General features: G+C 42.2%; 1 protein-coding gene across 2 annotated transcripts; it reads right to left on the bottom strand.

Annotated features, from left to right (window-relative positions):
- Window positions 1-2,511: 2,511 nt before the first annotated feature.
- Window positions 2,512-10,094, bottom strand: LOC110081847 (uncharacterized). Of its 2 annotated transcripts, none has more exons than XM_020798919.3 (2): window positions 9,290-10,094; window positions 2,512-6,710 (listed from the first exon to the last, which is right to left on the bottom strand). In XM_020798919.3, exons 1-2 carry the CDS (start codon window positions 9,734-9,736, stop codon window positions 5,547-5,549), a joined length of 1,611 nt encoding a protein of 536 aa, XP_020654578.3. In that variant the 5' UTR covers window positions 9,737-10,094; the 3' UTR covers window positions 2,512-5,546. The 2 variants fall into 2 exon arrangements, with proteins under 2 accessions (XP_020654578.3, XP_078233202.1); XM_078377076.1 differs by having other exon boundaries at window positions 2,512-8,869; window positions 9,290-9,429.
- Window positions 10,095-16,649: the final 6,555 nt, after the last annotated feature.

Raw genomic sequence — 16,649 nt, forward strand, 5'->3', positions numbered from 1 at the left:
GCGCGTAATTGTCCTCTTGTAATTCCGCGCCGTGCAAAGCAGGGACCGCGCTCGAAGAATGTAAAGCCCGGCAGCTCTGGCAGAGTCACCAGTGTTTTCAGAAGCAGCGCTTCTGTGTCCTTAATAGGTTTCCTAACGGTAGAATTTAAGCAGGGGAAAATTTTCCTGGCAAGATGATAAAACCATGGGAAGCGAAGGATCTTGGATTTCAGTCCGGCCGAGCAACTTGTTTTAGGCACAAGAATGGGTGATCGAGATGAAAGAAGGATAAACACGGGCGGCACCAGGAATCTAGGGAGTTGTACTATGGAGGATTAATATGAGAGAGACATTAGCTTTAGGATTATCAGTGGGGGGTTTGTAGGAATATTGTGGGACATGACTGGCAATAAAATGTTGATCTTTTCCTTTTGGGTGGGGTGCTACAAACTACCGTGTTTCCCTGAAAATAAGACAGGATTTAACATTAATTTTTGCTCTAAAAATCGCAATACGGCTTATTTTAGGGGATGTCTTATTTTTTTAATGTACGACAATCTAAATTTATTCTAAAACAGTCATGTCATCTGGTTGCTGCACAATGCTGGAGGGCAGGGTTTCACTTAACGGGGGCTTATTTTGGGAGGTAAGGCTTATATTACAAGCACCCTGAAAAATCATACTAGGGCTTATTTTCAGGTTGGGTCTTATTTTCAGGGAAACAGTATATGCCATCTTCATACTACTGTTGCACTAACATTTCATGCATGCAGAATTAACACTTTAGTTCATACTTGCTTGACAGAATATACTAAAGATGCAGGGTACCACACAATCATACACATGCACCTTATTTCCTGAATATACCCTGCTTCACAGACAAAGTGAAGTGCACAGGGCAGCCAAATTCTTTTCTTGGCAAATGGATTAATATTTTTCATTCCGAAATATCAATTCTGTCTGAATTTTATGAGCATCAGGCCCTAACTGCTTTTTTGATTCTTGCTCTGTACTATCAAGCATGAACTTTAAAGGTATGAAGAACAGTATAGAACCAGAAGAGCCAAACTGCCTTACTTCACAAAAGTTTCGACAAAGAAACAGAATTTAGTAAAATATAACTACAGTATCTGGTTTACACTTGCTTCAGTGCTTACAGTATGCTGCAAACTGGAAAGCAATGGGGGAAAGGGTGACATTGTAGCATGGGTGCACTGTGGCCTACTACTCCATGTGGTTGTGCAAACTGCAACAAAGATGCCACTAACTGAACTGGTGACTCAAAAAAAATTGCATTAAATAACATGGCACATATTGATATAACAAATCCCACAATCCTACTGTGCATAATCACTGCCCCTCAGGACAATACCTTTCACTGACACCCCTCTCCTGGAATTAGCAGAATGACAACTTTTATATCTGAAAATCACAACACCTCTGACTGGCAGGTTAACTCTGATCACATGGAAGCTCACTGGAGAGTCCATTTAACAAAATTTATGCATGCTGAATGCTTTTCAGTTTATGAAAAATTTCTTTTCTCTGAAAGTAATGATTTTAGTGGGTTTTTTTTGTGCTGGGATTGGTTTGCTTGATTTTATAATTACATTTGGTTTTACCTGTTTTTATTCTTTCACAAAGCTTGTTCACAACATGGAACACTGTGTTTTTAGTGGACAAATGAGCTATAAATAAATAATTTCAAATATTTTTTTAAAGTAGGAAAATAAAATTGGAGATGTAGAAGTTAAATTCTAGTTTTGTGCTGTTCTCTTCTAACAATTATCCATGAAGATGCAATTCTGGGTGTTCCAGTGAAATTCTGCCTTATAAATCATAGGTGTCTATGTGCATGACATCCAGGAAGGGACCATGGCACCCTCTCTTTTTAGAAATAAAAATACACATATTATGGCTTCCAATCTTTCTGTATCCAGAAATACAGTACAGTCGGGAGGGTATGTATTTATTTGTTACCTTTCCTCCAAAAACTGCAATTTTAGGGCATTTTACACAATTTATTGAAACATTTTCTACAGAGATAAATACTGTAAGCACTGAAGCCAATTGTTTGACTAGAGTAGACCCATTGAATGGATAAGATTTTGTCAAGGAATAGACCTTTTAGTTCTGAAATAAGAAAAATCTCATTGGTATAGCTCTCCCTTTTTTGTCTTTCTTATTTGGGAGAGTGGGAGTAGGCAGGAGTAAAGATTTGTTTCTCCACCATTAGCTCCATGACACCCCTTCTCTGTAGCTTTAAGACCTAAATCCCATGAACATATTTGTCACTTCATGAGTGCAGCAGTAACATAGCATTCGTCAATGCCTACAGAAAGAACTTCAGCATCACCTCAGCTCAAATACAATGACCAAAATCCTCTTGATGAGAGGATTTCCCCTAACTAGGTGTTTTCCTCTGCTGCTCCAGTAAACACTGTTCCCTACCATGTAAAGTGGCACACTTTCAGGTATAATGGTCCTTGTGGTGTCAGATGTGATGTTGCAAAAAGTACAGTACCATAGGACTACTTACATCTCTTTAATTGGCTTCAACTTTCCTGCAATGAAACCCAAAAGAACCAAATACCAAGAGACAATATTTAGGAGAAGGTGTGGATTGAACCAGTTGTTTTACAGATGCCCCAGGCCATATTCCCTCAGGGAAAAATAATACTTATAGAGTACTAGACAGAAATAACTCCAGAATACAACCACCATAAATTATGACCCTTCTTTTTACAGGTTCATATCCCTGTATGGCTAAAAGAAATAAGAGATACAGAGATTCAACTGTGTGCTTTCATTTAATCCTTCTGCAGCCGCCTTCAGCAGCCAAGGCCATGAAGGCCTTTCTTAACAAAGACTCTGCTTGTAACAACCCAACTGAGCGCTCAAGGTGGTCTCCATGGCAACAAAGATAACTTGGAGGCCTGGGCATACAAGAGAGCCCTGGAGATAGTTCAAGGCAAAAGCCTGACTCCATTCCTCCCACTCTTATGCGGTTTGCAGAGGGAGGGAGGGAAAGCAAGGCAAAGGTGGGGAGATGGAGCTCTTTTGAAGGAAAGAGAGTGAATATTGTGGGACAAAAAAAAAAGTCAGTGAAATAAGGCACCATATCTTACAATGCTAGTCAGGCCTTCAGTGGAACATACAATTTTAATTTGGCGATTGTGGGACAGAAAAACAGCTGGGGTATAGCTTCTGTGGAACCATGTGCTCTCTCTCTCTCTCTCTCTCATATATATATATATATGCTATCTACTAGAGAAGGAAAGGCGTACAGGGGGGTGTTGCTTGATTATTCACCAGCTCAGTCTGAACTTTCCGCCAGTGCCATCTGTAGTACTCCACCACTGGAAAGGGATGTATGTAATTTTTCAGAGAAGTCATTTATATATTCATTCCTTACAAGAAATCAGAAATAACCTCATGATGACTAAGACAGTCAGGGTGGGTAGACTGCTGAATATAGGCACTTCTTCATTTGCACTCATTAGCTCTCCCACACAATCCTACAGATACTTAGAGATCTTTCCTCTGTCACACAAATATTGTCTCTGTTCCCTTTCTGAAAACTTAGGCTTTTTGATACAAGAGCAATTTTGGATATGCAAGAAATGCTGCCCATCAAAAAAGGGGTTAAGAATGAAGCAAATAGCTCTTCATCCCACGAAGACTGTGTGGTCTATATAATCTCATTGATCTGATGTTTTAAAAAGAGGGTATCCATATACATTTTGTCTGGTGGAATGATCTGCTCCAATCAGGGCCACAGAACAAATACAACTACTTCTCCTTTCTATTGATGCTGCGGAGACATTAATAATGTGACCCATTAATATGGCTTGAACCCTCTGTAGACAAACCATTTATAACCAGTTCATGTGAAGAGTGCTCCAGCTCACGAACCATGACTCTCCTTACACAGCTGCAACCCAAGGGGCTTTCTCTGTTTCTTGTTCATGCAAAGGCAATCTTGGTTAAAAAAAATTAACCAGAAAGAATTCAGTGCATATTCATAGAGGAAATGGTGATTCAACTTGCTGTGGTGGTTGCAAGAAAACAACCAAAGGCCCATTAGTTATTTCTAAGTGAACAAAATACTGTACAAGGGTTTGACCTTGTATATGGATCACTGAATGTTTGCTGTGCAGTTGTGTGTCTGGGTGAGATTTAAAGTTCATATCAAGTGCAAGAGCAGAAAAGAAGGAGGACATGTCCAAATGATTATATACAAATCATATGCATCATCTCTCTATATGCAAACTATACATGTTTAGCTTACATCATATTCTACTGTGATCTCAGCTCTGCAGGAATTGCCTTTCTTAGACTCTTAACCATTTCTTGTATCAAAAAGCTAAGCATTTTAATAGAAGTAGTGGAGAATCCAGCAACATGGTCACTTTGCCCCACATCAGAAAGCCAAGGTGAATCACCCTCCATCAGCAGCATGCATACAGTGGACTTCATACTGAAAGAGATGTTTTGCTTTTGGTCAGGAAAGCAGCCTTCAAGATGTAACACAGGGATTTGCAAGCAAGCATTGGCAAAGCTGGGGTTCCTCCTTTATTCCTTGCCTCATATACATCTTGAGTGAGCCAGGAATCAGTTCAACAACACAAGCCATCCAAAACAGCCATGTTCTTTGCAATAACTACCAACTGCTGAAAACAGCATGGGTCCATGTAAACCTATTCTGTAGATTAGAAACTAATCCCTCTGTTAGTCCAATATTAAGAGGAAAAACAAGGAACTATTTGCCTGATTACAAATGTCGAGTGGTAACTCTATACTACAAACGTAACCCCAATTAACTGATATATCTCCTTCTCCTACTACAATGGACTGTGAGAACTGTAGTTTTGTGAAGGGTCTAGGAACTCCTAACATAATTGGGAACAATCTTCCTAAACAATATATCTGCCACCATTCTTCAGATAAATTTTACCATGGTGAAGTTTGCAGGGCAACCATCGTGCTAGCACATAGCCTCTTCTCATTCACTGCCAGAATCTTGCCTTTCTGAACATATGTGGTACCGTGGATCAGGTGATGACCTAATTTGCTTTAAGGGATGCTGTGACTGGATGAACAATATACTTCCAAACTGTAATTCATCTTTACCAGGAAGAAAGTGGGAGAAAACAATTATAATAACAGACCACTTCTGTTTTGCATATGTTAATTCACTGAAATGTTTGCAAAATTAAAATGCAAAGACTTTTACAGAAGATCACTAAATATCAACATTTAGTTTGGTAGAGTTGCAAGAGGAATTTCTCCATTCCTGCTACACCTCTGGATAGCATAATACAGTTGTTCACAGGAGCAGACAATTATGATTTCCTGTCCACCAACAGTCTTTGGTGATGCCCACACATTAACATTTCAAGGCTTATAACATTCTCTAGGGCTGGGTGTGATCCTTATTTTCATGCCTTTCATCATGGAAAAAGTCTCAATGCAATTACAAAAGTTGCAAGTCCCTATAAATAGTTTCAAACCAAGCTTCACTTCCCAGTTTTCCTCTGTAGCTCATGTCCCCTGGTGTTACATATTTATGGGGGTTGGATCACCGGTGTGTCTTTGTCTTGGATAGGCTCCCCCCTGTCTTGTAGATATGTCGTGGCTACAAGAGAGGTTTCTGTCCCACCTTCTGCAGTTTCCCCCCAGTGGCTTCCATCCCCTACCCAGTCCTCCACTGCTTCATTGGTCCAGCCACTCTCAAGCTCCTCAGACCCCCAGTCACCAGCTCCAGACACTACTTCCGATTCCCAGTCCCCCACAGTAGTCCAACTGCCGCCACCCTCCTCAACGGAGCGCTGGTAGTAGGTCTCTCGGGCATGTTTGCGCTTGGCATGCCGGCGGAGGGTGTTGCGTTCTGTGAAGCGCAACCTGCAAATCTGGCACTGGTAGGGTTTCTCCCCTGTGTGGACTCGCTGATGGCGCAATAGCTCCCCAGATTCCCGGAAACCCTTGCGGCAGACTGGGCAGTTGAAGGGCCGTTCGCCAGTATGAATGTGCTTGTGTCGCTGAAGGTGCGAGGAACGTTTGAAGGCCTTGCCGCATTCACGGCACACGTACGGCTTGCTCTCCGAGTGAGTGATGCTATGGCGCTCTAGGTCTGATTGGTACAGGAACGTCCGTAGGCAAATGGGGCAGAAGTACAGCTGTCGTGGTGGTGGGGCCGAGGCCAGCAGCTCAGGCTCTGAGGATTGCATTTGCCCAGCAAGCTCCACCTCCTCTTGGGTAACTGTATGGGGCACCCCTTCGGCATCAATCAGCACCAGGGACCCCTCATCAGCTGCATCTCCTGACTGACCCGAACGCTTAGAATTAGGTGCAGAGGCCTGTGCATTGGCTCTCCCCCCTCTATGTTTGGTCAGTGCTGAATGTAGTTTTGGCCCCCACAGGGCGATGCTGTAGATCTCAGGATGGGAAGGTCTGTCTTCTATAGCCATATGGTTCTGGGGGATGTCACTGCTGAGCGAGTTCTGCATATAGTGAGACCAAGGAACTGAGGGACAGGTTTCTATCACCTGGTTCTCAAGCCCAGTGCTGCCATGGTGTTCTGCTCTTGACCAACCAGTCCCACTTGGTACCAGCACCCGAGACTTTGTCTGTAGCTCTGCTGGATGCCCATCACCCCTCTCGACCTGCCACCTGTGAGATGGCTCCATTGGGCACCAGGAACAAGAGCTCGTTCCGCTACAGGGACATCGCTGCAGAGACGGGAGAACAGTGAGAAGAACAGAAAAGTCCACTGGGAAGCATTTCCCCACCCCAGAAATGCATCCTGTCACCTTGAGAGTATCATCACAATGACCTTTGCATTTCAAGCCATGAGAATACATTGAAAGTATTCATTTCAGATGAGTAGCTGCCTTCAGTAGCAAAAAAGCACAGTGGCATCAAAGACCAGGAATGTAACGTTAACTTGGAAGGAAGCCCTGTTGAATTCAGAGGGACCTGCTTTCAAGAAAACATCCATTAATGTCCTAAACATTATCAGAGAAGTTCAGCTCTTAATATTTTTACTAATAATAATTTCTCCAAAGTAAACCAAAATCTAAAATAAATAAATAAATAAATAAATAAATAAATAAATAAGGCTGGTATGCATGCACACATGCACTCACTCACACAAACATCTCTCATTATGTGTTCAATTGCTTTTAAAATGTAAACTGAATTGTTGGAGTGCCTATGTATTCAAATTTGAGAGTAAGTCTGCCCAATTGCATATATTCCTTCATTTACATGTAAATATGCATGGGCTTCTCTATCTCCAAAAGCACATGTATGTACCAGTCTGTGAACAAAAACACATACACACAGACATTAAATATATGGGAAAAGCTACGTTATGTAGCATTCTTGTGATTTTTGTATGGAGGTATGTCAGCTACATATGTGAATCTGGGCTACATTCACAAATGTTTGTGCCTATCCAATTCCTTTTCAACATTTATAACAAGGGATGGGCAAACAGCAGCCCTCCAGATATGGTCAGATTCTATGAGTCCTAGCCAGCAAAACCTATTGTGTAAAAAAGCAAAGGAGTGCACCTGAATGCATGCAAATATAGTTTTGATCATGCTATGATTGATCATGCACATGAAGAGCAGGTGTTGTCCTGTAGAAGAGAACACCTCTATGGCGAGGGTGAAAGACAAGGGAAAGCAATGGTATGTGTGAAACATCTTGTGCTCCAGTATACATGTGTACATGTTATAATTCTCAACATTTACCATATTTTGGCAAGTAAACAGAAACATTTACAGACATTAAAGAACAAGGTTAGGATATTTTATTTTGTGACCAAAATTATACTTCTTACAGTAGCTTCAGGATTACTATCTACCCAAAGATGCAGTAGATGTCAGCTACAGAAACTCATTTGCTAGAAATTATATCATGTCATTGCTTAGAAATAGACCTGCATGTACTTAGAGACCAGCATAGCAGGTACCTCTTAATTATAGCATCCAAGAACTAAAATGTAGAGTTGGAAATCTATTCTAATCTGGCACCCATTTACAAACAGCTCTAGAAAATACCAAGCTGAATATTAACATTTCATTTTCCAGGTATCTATTAATAAATAACTGTATCCCAGCTTCTGCAAGTGCCCATTTGAAATGCAGTTATTCCAATTCTACTGATATGTTCAAAATACAGTACTACTAAATTTAGCACAAATTTGAAATTCAGTAATGTTCCAGATAATAACATTTTGCAGATTTTACTGTGAAATTTCACTTTGAGAATTAAATTAAAAAAATGAAAAAAATAAAAACTTAACCACGATTCCATTTAAAGATTACTATGCCTCCAGATGCCAAATCCAGGTCTTTAATTATTTAAAATTGCTCCCCACCCCAAAAACAGAAGAAAACTGGCAGCATCCAATCCTGGAAATGTTGAAGGGGCAGAAATGAATGAGGACAGTGTAACGTAAAAATCTGGCAGGTGATCTGAATTTGGAAAAGACACCTCACACTGCCATGTGAGCACCTTCAGATTTATTTTTAATTCCACAGTCTACCGATCCTACAAGTTTCTAACACTAAAGAATGAGTGACAAATAGATGCAGAACTTCCAGCTCAACTTGTAGGACCAAATGCCCTGTCACAGCGCTAGAAAAATAACCAGTTTCATTGCTTAATCCGAATTTAGAGACTTTAGCTTCGGCCGGGTCAGGCCAGAATCTAGCAAGAAATTCTAGGAGGATCTTGAGTACCCCACTTTCATGTGTTTAATATGAGATTGGTTTTGTCCTAAAGAAGACAGCACCTCTGGGCATGTGTCGAGTGCCACCCTCCTCCTCCTTCTCCTTCAGCTTTGACCACAAGCTTAGTTAGCCCTGGGGCATTTGCGCTGCAAAGACAAGACAGACGGGTTTTATTTTCAAAAAGAAATAAAGGGAAAAAATAAAGGAGGGGAAAGGGTTCTAAACAGGCTGACTTCCCCGGCATCTTTGGAAAGAGCAGTAACCTAATGTGTGTTTGATTAAATTATCCCTCTCTATTATTACCCCTTAAACGCAAACCTTCTCCCTGAAGACAGCGGATACGGAGCAAGGCAATTCGCCCATCATCCATCTCCAATATCCGAGGCGAATGCTCCCTTCCTTCTTGAGCCTGCAGATGGGCAACCCACGCTTATTTAGCCTCTCCTCCCCTTCACGCCACCCCACTTCTTGCTCCAGGCTATACTGGAAACGGCGAGGATCGGAAGAGAGACAGAATGCTACCCACCCAATCCGGCAGAGATCGGCAGAGGCAGCAGCTATATTACCTGTTTTGCATTGTGATCTGCGGCAGCAGAGGGTTTCAATGGGCCGGCTGTGGGTGGAGAGAGGAGCTGAGCGTCCGGTGGGAAACCTCGCTCGCTCACCGCCCGGCCGCTGCAGAACAAAAGAGCCTGGCTGGCTGGCTGGCCGGCCTCCGAGGGGCATCCGGGAGGCGCTCGGACCCAGCGGAGAGGGCGATCCTTTCCACGCCAAGGCGGCTCCTCGGTCTTAGCGCCGTCCGATAAGCTTGCCTTACTGCCGGGATGCTGTGCAGACGCCGAGCGAACAACTCCGGGGTAGACCGGGCGGCGCTCGGAGGGGCGTCGTCCGCTGCCTGTGTCTTTAAGGAGGGCATCGAAGTGGAATTTTTTCTCCCGACGTGGCTTTTTCCACCACAAAAGGAAGAGATGAGGGGAAGAAGCGTTGAGCCGGGTTTTCTTTTCTGTTTCCATGAGAAGTCCCTGCAAATTCCTGTTGATTAAAAGCTCTTGGAAAGGGTGGAGGAAAATCTCGCTTTTTAAACTATGCCGTTTCACTTGCCAGCTTCATTCTCTGATCCTGACTGTGATTCATGCACCCGATGGGCTCTGGTCCAGGAAAGCTTTATGCTGCAACAACTGTGTCAGCCTTCTGGGTGCCACAAGTCTCTTTGTGTGGGTTTTCTCCTCATAACGGTTGGCAGACTGAGACTTCCACGTATGGCATCAGTGCTGCTGTTAAGGTCAGCTTTCCCACTGGAAAGACAGTGTGCCTTCGGGTCCTCAGGCGTTTAGAATTGCAACTGCCACAATCCCTCACCTGGACTAGGTAGCATGGAGCTAATAGGAGTTGTAGGCCAGAATTAAAATTATCCCGATGGTGTTTCCTTGCTTCATTCTATTCCATGCTGGTGAAAACTTCACCTGTTGAATTTCTGCTTGTAGAACAGCAGGTAAAAAACAAGCCTGGGCTTCTCCACATAGTGGTGTTGTTCCTCGTTGTTCTGGTATTTTGTTGTAGATCTGCATCCAAACGGGGGGGGGGGGGAGTATTTGCTGTGGGATGTACCGGTCCCCCCCCCAAGTCTTGTTTGTTTGTACACATCTGGAATATCTCCCTAATGCCTCACTCCCAATACAGATTATTGGGGAATTGGCAGGAATGTTGCCAAATCTTAGGGTCTGAGTCCCTAGTCCGAGTCTCTATTAAAAATAAGCTGTTTTCCCTCCAGAAAAAAGAAAGGGTAGCTGGCTTCCAAGATGCAAGTCAAGTCCAAGTCATTGAAAAAAACAACAACCTTGAATCAAGTCTTGAGTCACCAGTGCGACTGAAGTCCAACTTGACAGAAAGTCCCACAACCCGAGTATCCATCTCTGGGAATTCGGCTTGTCAGTCATACATTTGCTAGGAGAAAAGGAAATGGGGATGCCATCACAAAACATTTTATTTGTTTGGATGGGAGGAGAATGTGCCTCAGCTATTGAAATCTTTCAGTATCCATAACTGGAATTGCAGTCTCAGTAGTGGAACTGCTTGGCATGAGCAGCCCTTTGGAGGAGGGTAAGAACTCTGCGTGGGGTCTGATGACCTTCGGCACGCCTAACATTAATCTGAAGGCTTTTATTTAAAGCTGTGCTCTTTCTGGTTGTTGTGGGTTTTTTGGGCTCTTTGGCCGTGTTCTGAAGGTTGCTCTTCCTAACGTTTCGTCAGTCTCTGTGGCCGGCATCTTCAGAGGACACAGAGACTGGCGAAATGTTAGGAAGAACAACCTTCAGAACATGGCCAAAGAGCCTGAAAAACCCACAACAACCATTAGATCCCGGCCGTGAAAGCCTTCGCGAATACACTGTGCTCTTTCTATTTCTCCATAGCACCTCTACCTTCAATGTTTTAGAAAAGGGCAGACAACATGCGGCCCCTGCCCACCTGCAGCCCCAAAGATCTCAGCCCTCCTAGGCCCCCCCTTCCAGCCCCCACCCTACTCCACAAGTTAATTTGCTCTTCCTAGCAGCCTTTGAAATAGTCCATCTTTTAGCAGCTCAACATTTCATTTTTTCAAAACTGGAAATGAACTTCTACCTGTTTCTATTTCCTTTGTGTTCAGGTGTTTCTGGCATTCTGGGCATTCTGCACAACCCTCCAAAGATCCTGTGGGCACAAAGGTCACTTCTGATGACGATGACATTTTTATATTTAGCACCTCACCTGAATTTGTTGAAAGCAAATGGTATGAATAGAAAGTTCTTGTAAGGTATCTCTGGGATCCCTCAGAGGATGTTGAATAGGAGCTGGTGCTTTTCAGTTTATCCATGACCTGGAGTTAGGACAGCAGTAATGAAGTAGCCAAGTTTGCTAATGATATCAAATCATGTTGAGTTGTAAATAAGTCCACCTAAGTAAACTTCACATATATAGCATGGGATCTATGCTAGCAGTTGACTGATCAAACATAGGATCTTAAGATTGTGATAGAGAGCGTGGTGAAAATGCCAAGAGAATGTGCAGCAGCTATAGGAAAGGTAAATCCCATACTGTACTGGACATAATTGGAAAATGAGCTGAAAATAAAACTATTCATACCATACTGTCCCTATACTCCATGTCAGCATCTGGAGAACTGTGTGCCATTCTGGTCACTGCATCTAAACACCTGACACTGTATGGCTGGAAAAGGTGGAGAAAAAGACCAATGAGAATAATCAAGGAAATTGAACTGCCCACTTACATGGAAATGTTGCAATGTTTGTGGATATGTAGATTATTTTTAAAATGAGCAAGGGATAGAAGACCAATGAGAATAATCAAGGAAATTGAACTGCCCACTTACATGGAAATGTTGCAATGTTTGTGGATATGTAGATTATTTTTAAAATGAGCAAGGGATAGAAGTGTACAAAATGACACATGTTCTGAAAAAAAATAGACAGTAAAGGTGTGGAAATAGCTCAGTGGGTTAGGTCTCTGGCTGTGGAGCAAGAGGTTAAGAGTTTGATTCCCCGCTGCACCTCTTTGAAAGGGGCTGGACTTGATGAGCCATAAAATCTGTTAAAACTATGTCCCGTCCTATTATCTGATACTGTGGTATAACTGAAAATATTATATTAGCTACAATTAGATACCTTCTAATGCTGTAGTTCTGTGATGATAATGACAATGATTTCTGTTTTTTGAAATAGTTTCCATAATTCTTGGAGCTGTTGTAAAAAAAACCCCACAAATGTGCAGACTTCAGGTAGAGAAGAATTGTGCTCCTTTTTTCATAATACCACAACCCAGGATCATCCAATGAAGCTAAATATGGGGAAATGGGAATTCTTCACACCTTGCATCATTAAGCTATAGAATTCATTGCCACAATATATAGTGATGGCTACTAAGAGAAGAACACATCCTGAATCAGACAGTGCATCCTTGGAATAAGTGTGATGTGCAACATAAACTTAAAATTGAGTTTGAGAAGGTGCATTCTTATGTTACTATGTATTCTTGTAGAACACATGGTGCTATGTATTCTATTGTGTGGCATTAAACTGTACCATTTTACCAAGGCAACTATTTTAAAAAGGACAGAAGCATTTGAAATGAGTTTTCGTTGGAGCTGTAGCTAGCCTGGAGCAACTAGTGTTTTCCCTCAAGGCACAGACATCTAGAGGGCACTGAAATAAAAAGATGCATCTACCAATTAATGTTAGGATATTAAATGGCAACACCTCCTGGACGGGTTCACTTTCCCTCATTTAATTTTTTTTAAAGAATAGACTTTCTCTCCCTTTTTGAAGGGCATCATATACTTCTCTTCCTTTTCCATGACAGGCTTTTGCTCATGCCTCAGGGTGGAATGATCCGAGATGCTGCTACTTGCTATAACTGCCAAAATAAGTAGTTATGGCTCTGTTTTCTATCACAGGATGCAAAGAATGGCTTGGCTTGAGAAAGTGGCTTAGAAAAAATTACTAAAGCAAATGCATGATGTCCAAGAAATCTCAACAGATGAGCCAATAAGATGCTGAACCTCTGCTGAGTGCAAAGTCTTATTGGCACAGTGGGATTTCATCACTTGCACAAATACTGCCCTTGCACAATCAGAGACCAATTTTCTTTGTACACAGCACTGCTTGGACAATGATAATTCTAGCACATGTCGTGTGACTTGGTTTCACTATGCTGGGAAGCCTTTCTGCTGAGCAGAAGTGCAACAGGATGTTGGTCGACATACGTAAAAAGATGGAAGTTTTGAATCATGGAGCAAGAAATAAAAAGTGCAGACTGTTACAAATTAAAGCAATTACTCAAGGGAAAAAACATGGGGGAAAACATGCAAGAAAAGGAAAAGAATTTATTTGTGCAAAAATCTTTGGGAACTAGTTTTGATGCACTTAGCATCTGTGTTTAGAACGGTCAGAATAGGGGTCATTGAATCTGACTTCAGTGCAGGAGGGGATGAGAAAAAGCAAGCCAGATCTGTTTCCCTTCCTTCCTTCCTTCTCTTCACCATCCCACTTCAGCTCCGGCTTTCAGGGGACAGAGAAGGAGACTCCTCCAAGCGGGGAAAGCATTGCATGTATACTTGGGTATCTCCTGGGCAACAGCCTATAGCCAGCGAGTCCTTCTTTTCCAGAAATGTTGTACTACTGTAAACTTGCTGATGATCAAAATGACCCGATGGTCCTTTAAGGAAGACAAACAACAAAGATTTCTAACATTTTAATTTGTTTTTCATTTTTACCTATATTTCATAGGCACACATAATTGAAAATTGTGCAATTTTCTCATTCAAAGCAGTCTAGCTAGTTCAGACCTCATGCATGCTGACCACTTTCTCAATACAGAAACTAAGCTGCTGTCAGTTTCTATTTCTCCAGTGCCCAAGTGGAGAAACAAAGCTATTACAGAAAACAGATTCTGTTCTTGAAAAAAGAAACACCTGAGAATTTAAGCCAATTTACCAGTATTTCAGTGCTCTCTCTCTCTCTCTTGTGCTCTGCAAAAAGATAGGGATCACCTTTCTATCAGCCATGAGAGGATAATGTCTCTGATATGTAGAAGCAGTGAGGAGAGGGGATTTAAAAGGAATTTGAATATGTTTAGTGTTGCATGTGATAGAACTGAGACATGGCTCACAGTGTTCAAGAGGAGGTGCCCAGAAAACGTATAGTGCAGGCTTCTTCAGCTAGGTGGGAGTGCTGAAATTCTCTGCGGATGATGGGAGTTGCAGTCAAATACTGTATCAAAAGCTGGTACTGTCTACACAGGAATGTGCAAAGGCAACTGATTTGCATAGTTTGGGAGTGCACAGAGAACACACCAGAATTGGTGTTAGTAGAACTTTATTACATTGTATCCTTACCAGCCCCCAGCTACATGCTGGATTTAATATTTTTCTTTATATTTGGGTTAGACTGCGGAAATAAGTGAGTCTTGAATCAGTTGCCATTTTAGATCCAGAGATTAAAAAGGTCTACTCAGAATATTAATCAGTCTGGAGTCATACAGTGTATATCTTATTTTCCATTCCCAATGGAGTTGCTGTCTCTCTGCCTTTCATTGTGGTTTGACAGGTAGAAATTCAATTGTTGTTGTTGTTTAGTCGTTTAGATTGTGTCTGACTCTTTGTGACCCCATGGAGGAGAGCACGCCAGGCCCTCCTGTCTTCCACTGCCTCCCGGAGTTTGGTCAAATTCATGTTGGTAGCTTCGGTGACACTGTCCAACCATCACGTCCTCTGTCATCCCCTTTTCCTCTTGCCTTCACTCTTCCCCAACATCAGGGTCTTTTCCAGGGAGTCATCTCTTCTCATGAGATGGCCAAAGTATTGGAGCCTCAGCTTCAGGATCTGTCCTTCCCGTAGCACTCAGGATTGATTTCCTTCAGAATGAATAGGTTTGTTCTCCTTGCAGTCCAGGGGACTCTCAAGAGCCTCCTCCAGCACCACAATTCAAAAGCGTCAATTCTTCGGCAGTCAGCTTTCTTTATGGTCCAGCTCTCACTTCCGTACATCACTACAGGAAAAAAACTTAGCTTTGACTATTCAGACTTTCGTTGGCAAGGTGATGTCTCTGCTTTTTAAGATGCAGTCGAGGTTTGTCATCGCTTTCCTCCCAAGAAACAGGTGTCTTTTAATTTCAATAGGCAAAGATTATTCAAACAAGAACGTAGGGTTAGTCTCCTTATTAGTTTTTAGCTCAAGTCTGTGCCTGTAGTTTTCGTTCTTTTTTTCAAGAACCTATCCAAAGTATGTTAAGTTGCAAGATAGGGGTAAATAACCTTGGTGTCACTCCTTCTGAGTTTCATTCTCAGTGGTGGATTCAACCCAGTCTCTCTTGACAGCTAACTGTTGTTAGTGGAGCCTGGAAACATGAAGGCTTCTGGTTTTTTTTAATGGGGTGGGACTGTCAATTCCCAGAGTTCCCAGCCAGAGTAACTGCAGCTTTTGGGAGAAGCATTTCCCCAAAATAGCATTTCCAAGGTCTGGCCTTTGGTGCATTGACAGTCACTGCCATGGACTGAGTCCCTATCTAGTAACCTTAACCCATCTATTGCCTTTTGGAGTGTGTTGAGCTACACTACACATAGGTATTGATGCCCAGTTCATCTGGTGGTCGGAGAAAGATCCTTAAGAGCAAAATCTGTATTTTTAAGCTATATTAATGGATGTATCTTCTACAAAGCAGTTTCACCACAGATGGTGGTGGAAACTAGTCAAGAGTGGTATAGTGGTTACACTCCATCACTCAACCAAGGAACTCACTGCAAGATCTTGGGAAGTCACAATCTCTCGGTCTGACATAAGTGGGGTCTCGACTTACGAACTTAATCCGTATTGGAAGGCAGTTCTCAGGTCGAAAAGTTCTTAAGTTGAATCTGCATTTCCCATAGGAATGCATTGAAAACCATTTAATCCGTATCTGCTCTTTTCGTCCATAGAAACTAATGGGAAGCTGCTATTCCGCCTTCTGCCACTAGAGGGGGATATTTTTTATTTTTTCCTTTTAACCTAAGATGAATTCGCTTTTAAAAAAAGGAAAAAAAGAGTTCGTAAGTCGAAACGTTCGTATGTCGAGCCGTTCGTAAGTCGAGACCCCACTACCTCACAGGGTTGTTGGAAAGATGAAGAAGGAGAGGATTACTTGAAGTCACTGGATGAAAATCAGGGTATAAACACAAGTAAACAATACAAATGAAAAGTTTCTGCTTGTCCATTTGTCACTGCCTCAAATTAAAACAGTGGAACAGATTTTCGTCAAACTTGGCTGGTAGGTCTGGGACAATCTGATTTGAAAAGTAGGCTAAGGTATAGAGTACCAAAGAGCAGGGGAATCACTTTGGGGCCGTTTTGGGTATCCTAGTGTTTTTCTCCTCAACAGCTAACTGGATTTTCACTAAAAT

This window comes from Pogona vitticeps, chromosome 6, assembly GCF_051106095.1.
Source record: "Pogona vitticeps strain Pit_001003342236 chromosome 6, PviZW2.1, whole genome shotgun sequence".
Classification (NCBI taxonomy): domain Eukaryota; kingdom Metazoa; phylum Chordata; class Lepidosauria; order Squamata; family Agamidae; genus Pogona; species Pogona vitticeps.

Coding starts and splice junctions, on each gene's coding strand:
- LOC110081847 (XM_020798919.3), bottom strand. CDS start 9,736: ATGGAAACAGAAAAGAAAACCCGGCTCAACGCTTCTTCCCCTCATCTC. Junction 6,711..9,289: donor CAGATCACAATGCAAAACAG/GTAATATAGCTG, acceptor CCGTCTCTGCAG/CGATGTCCCTGTAGCGGAAC.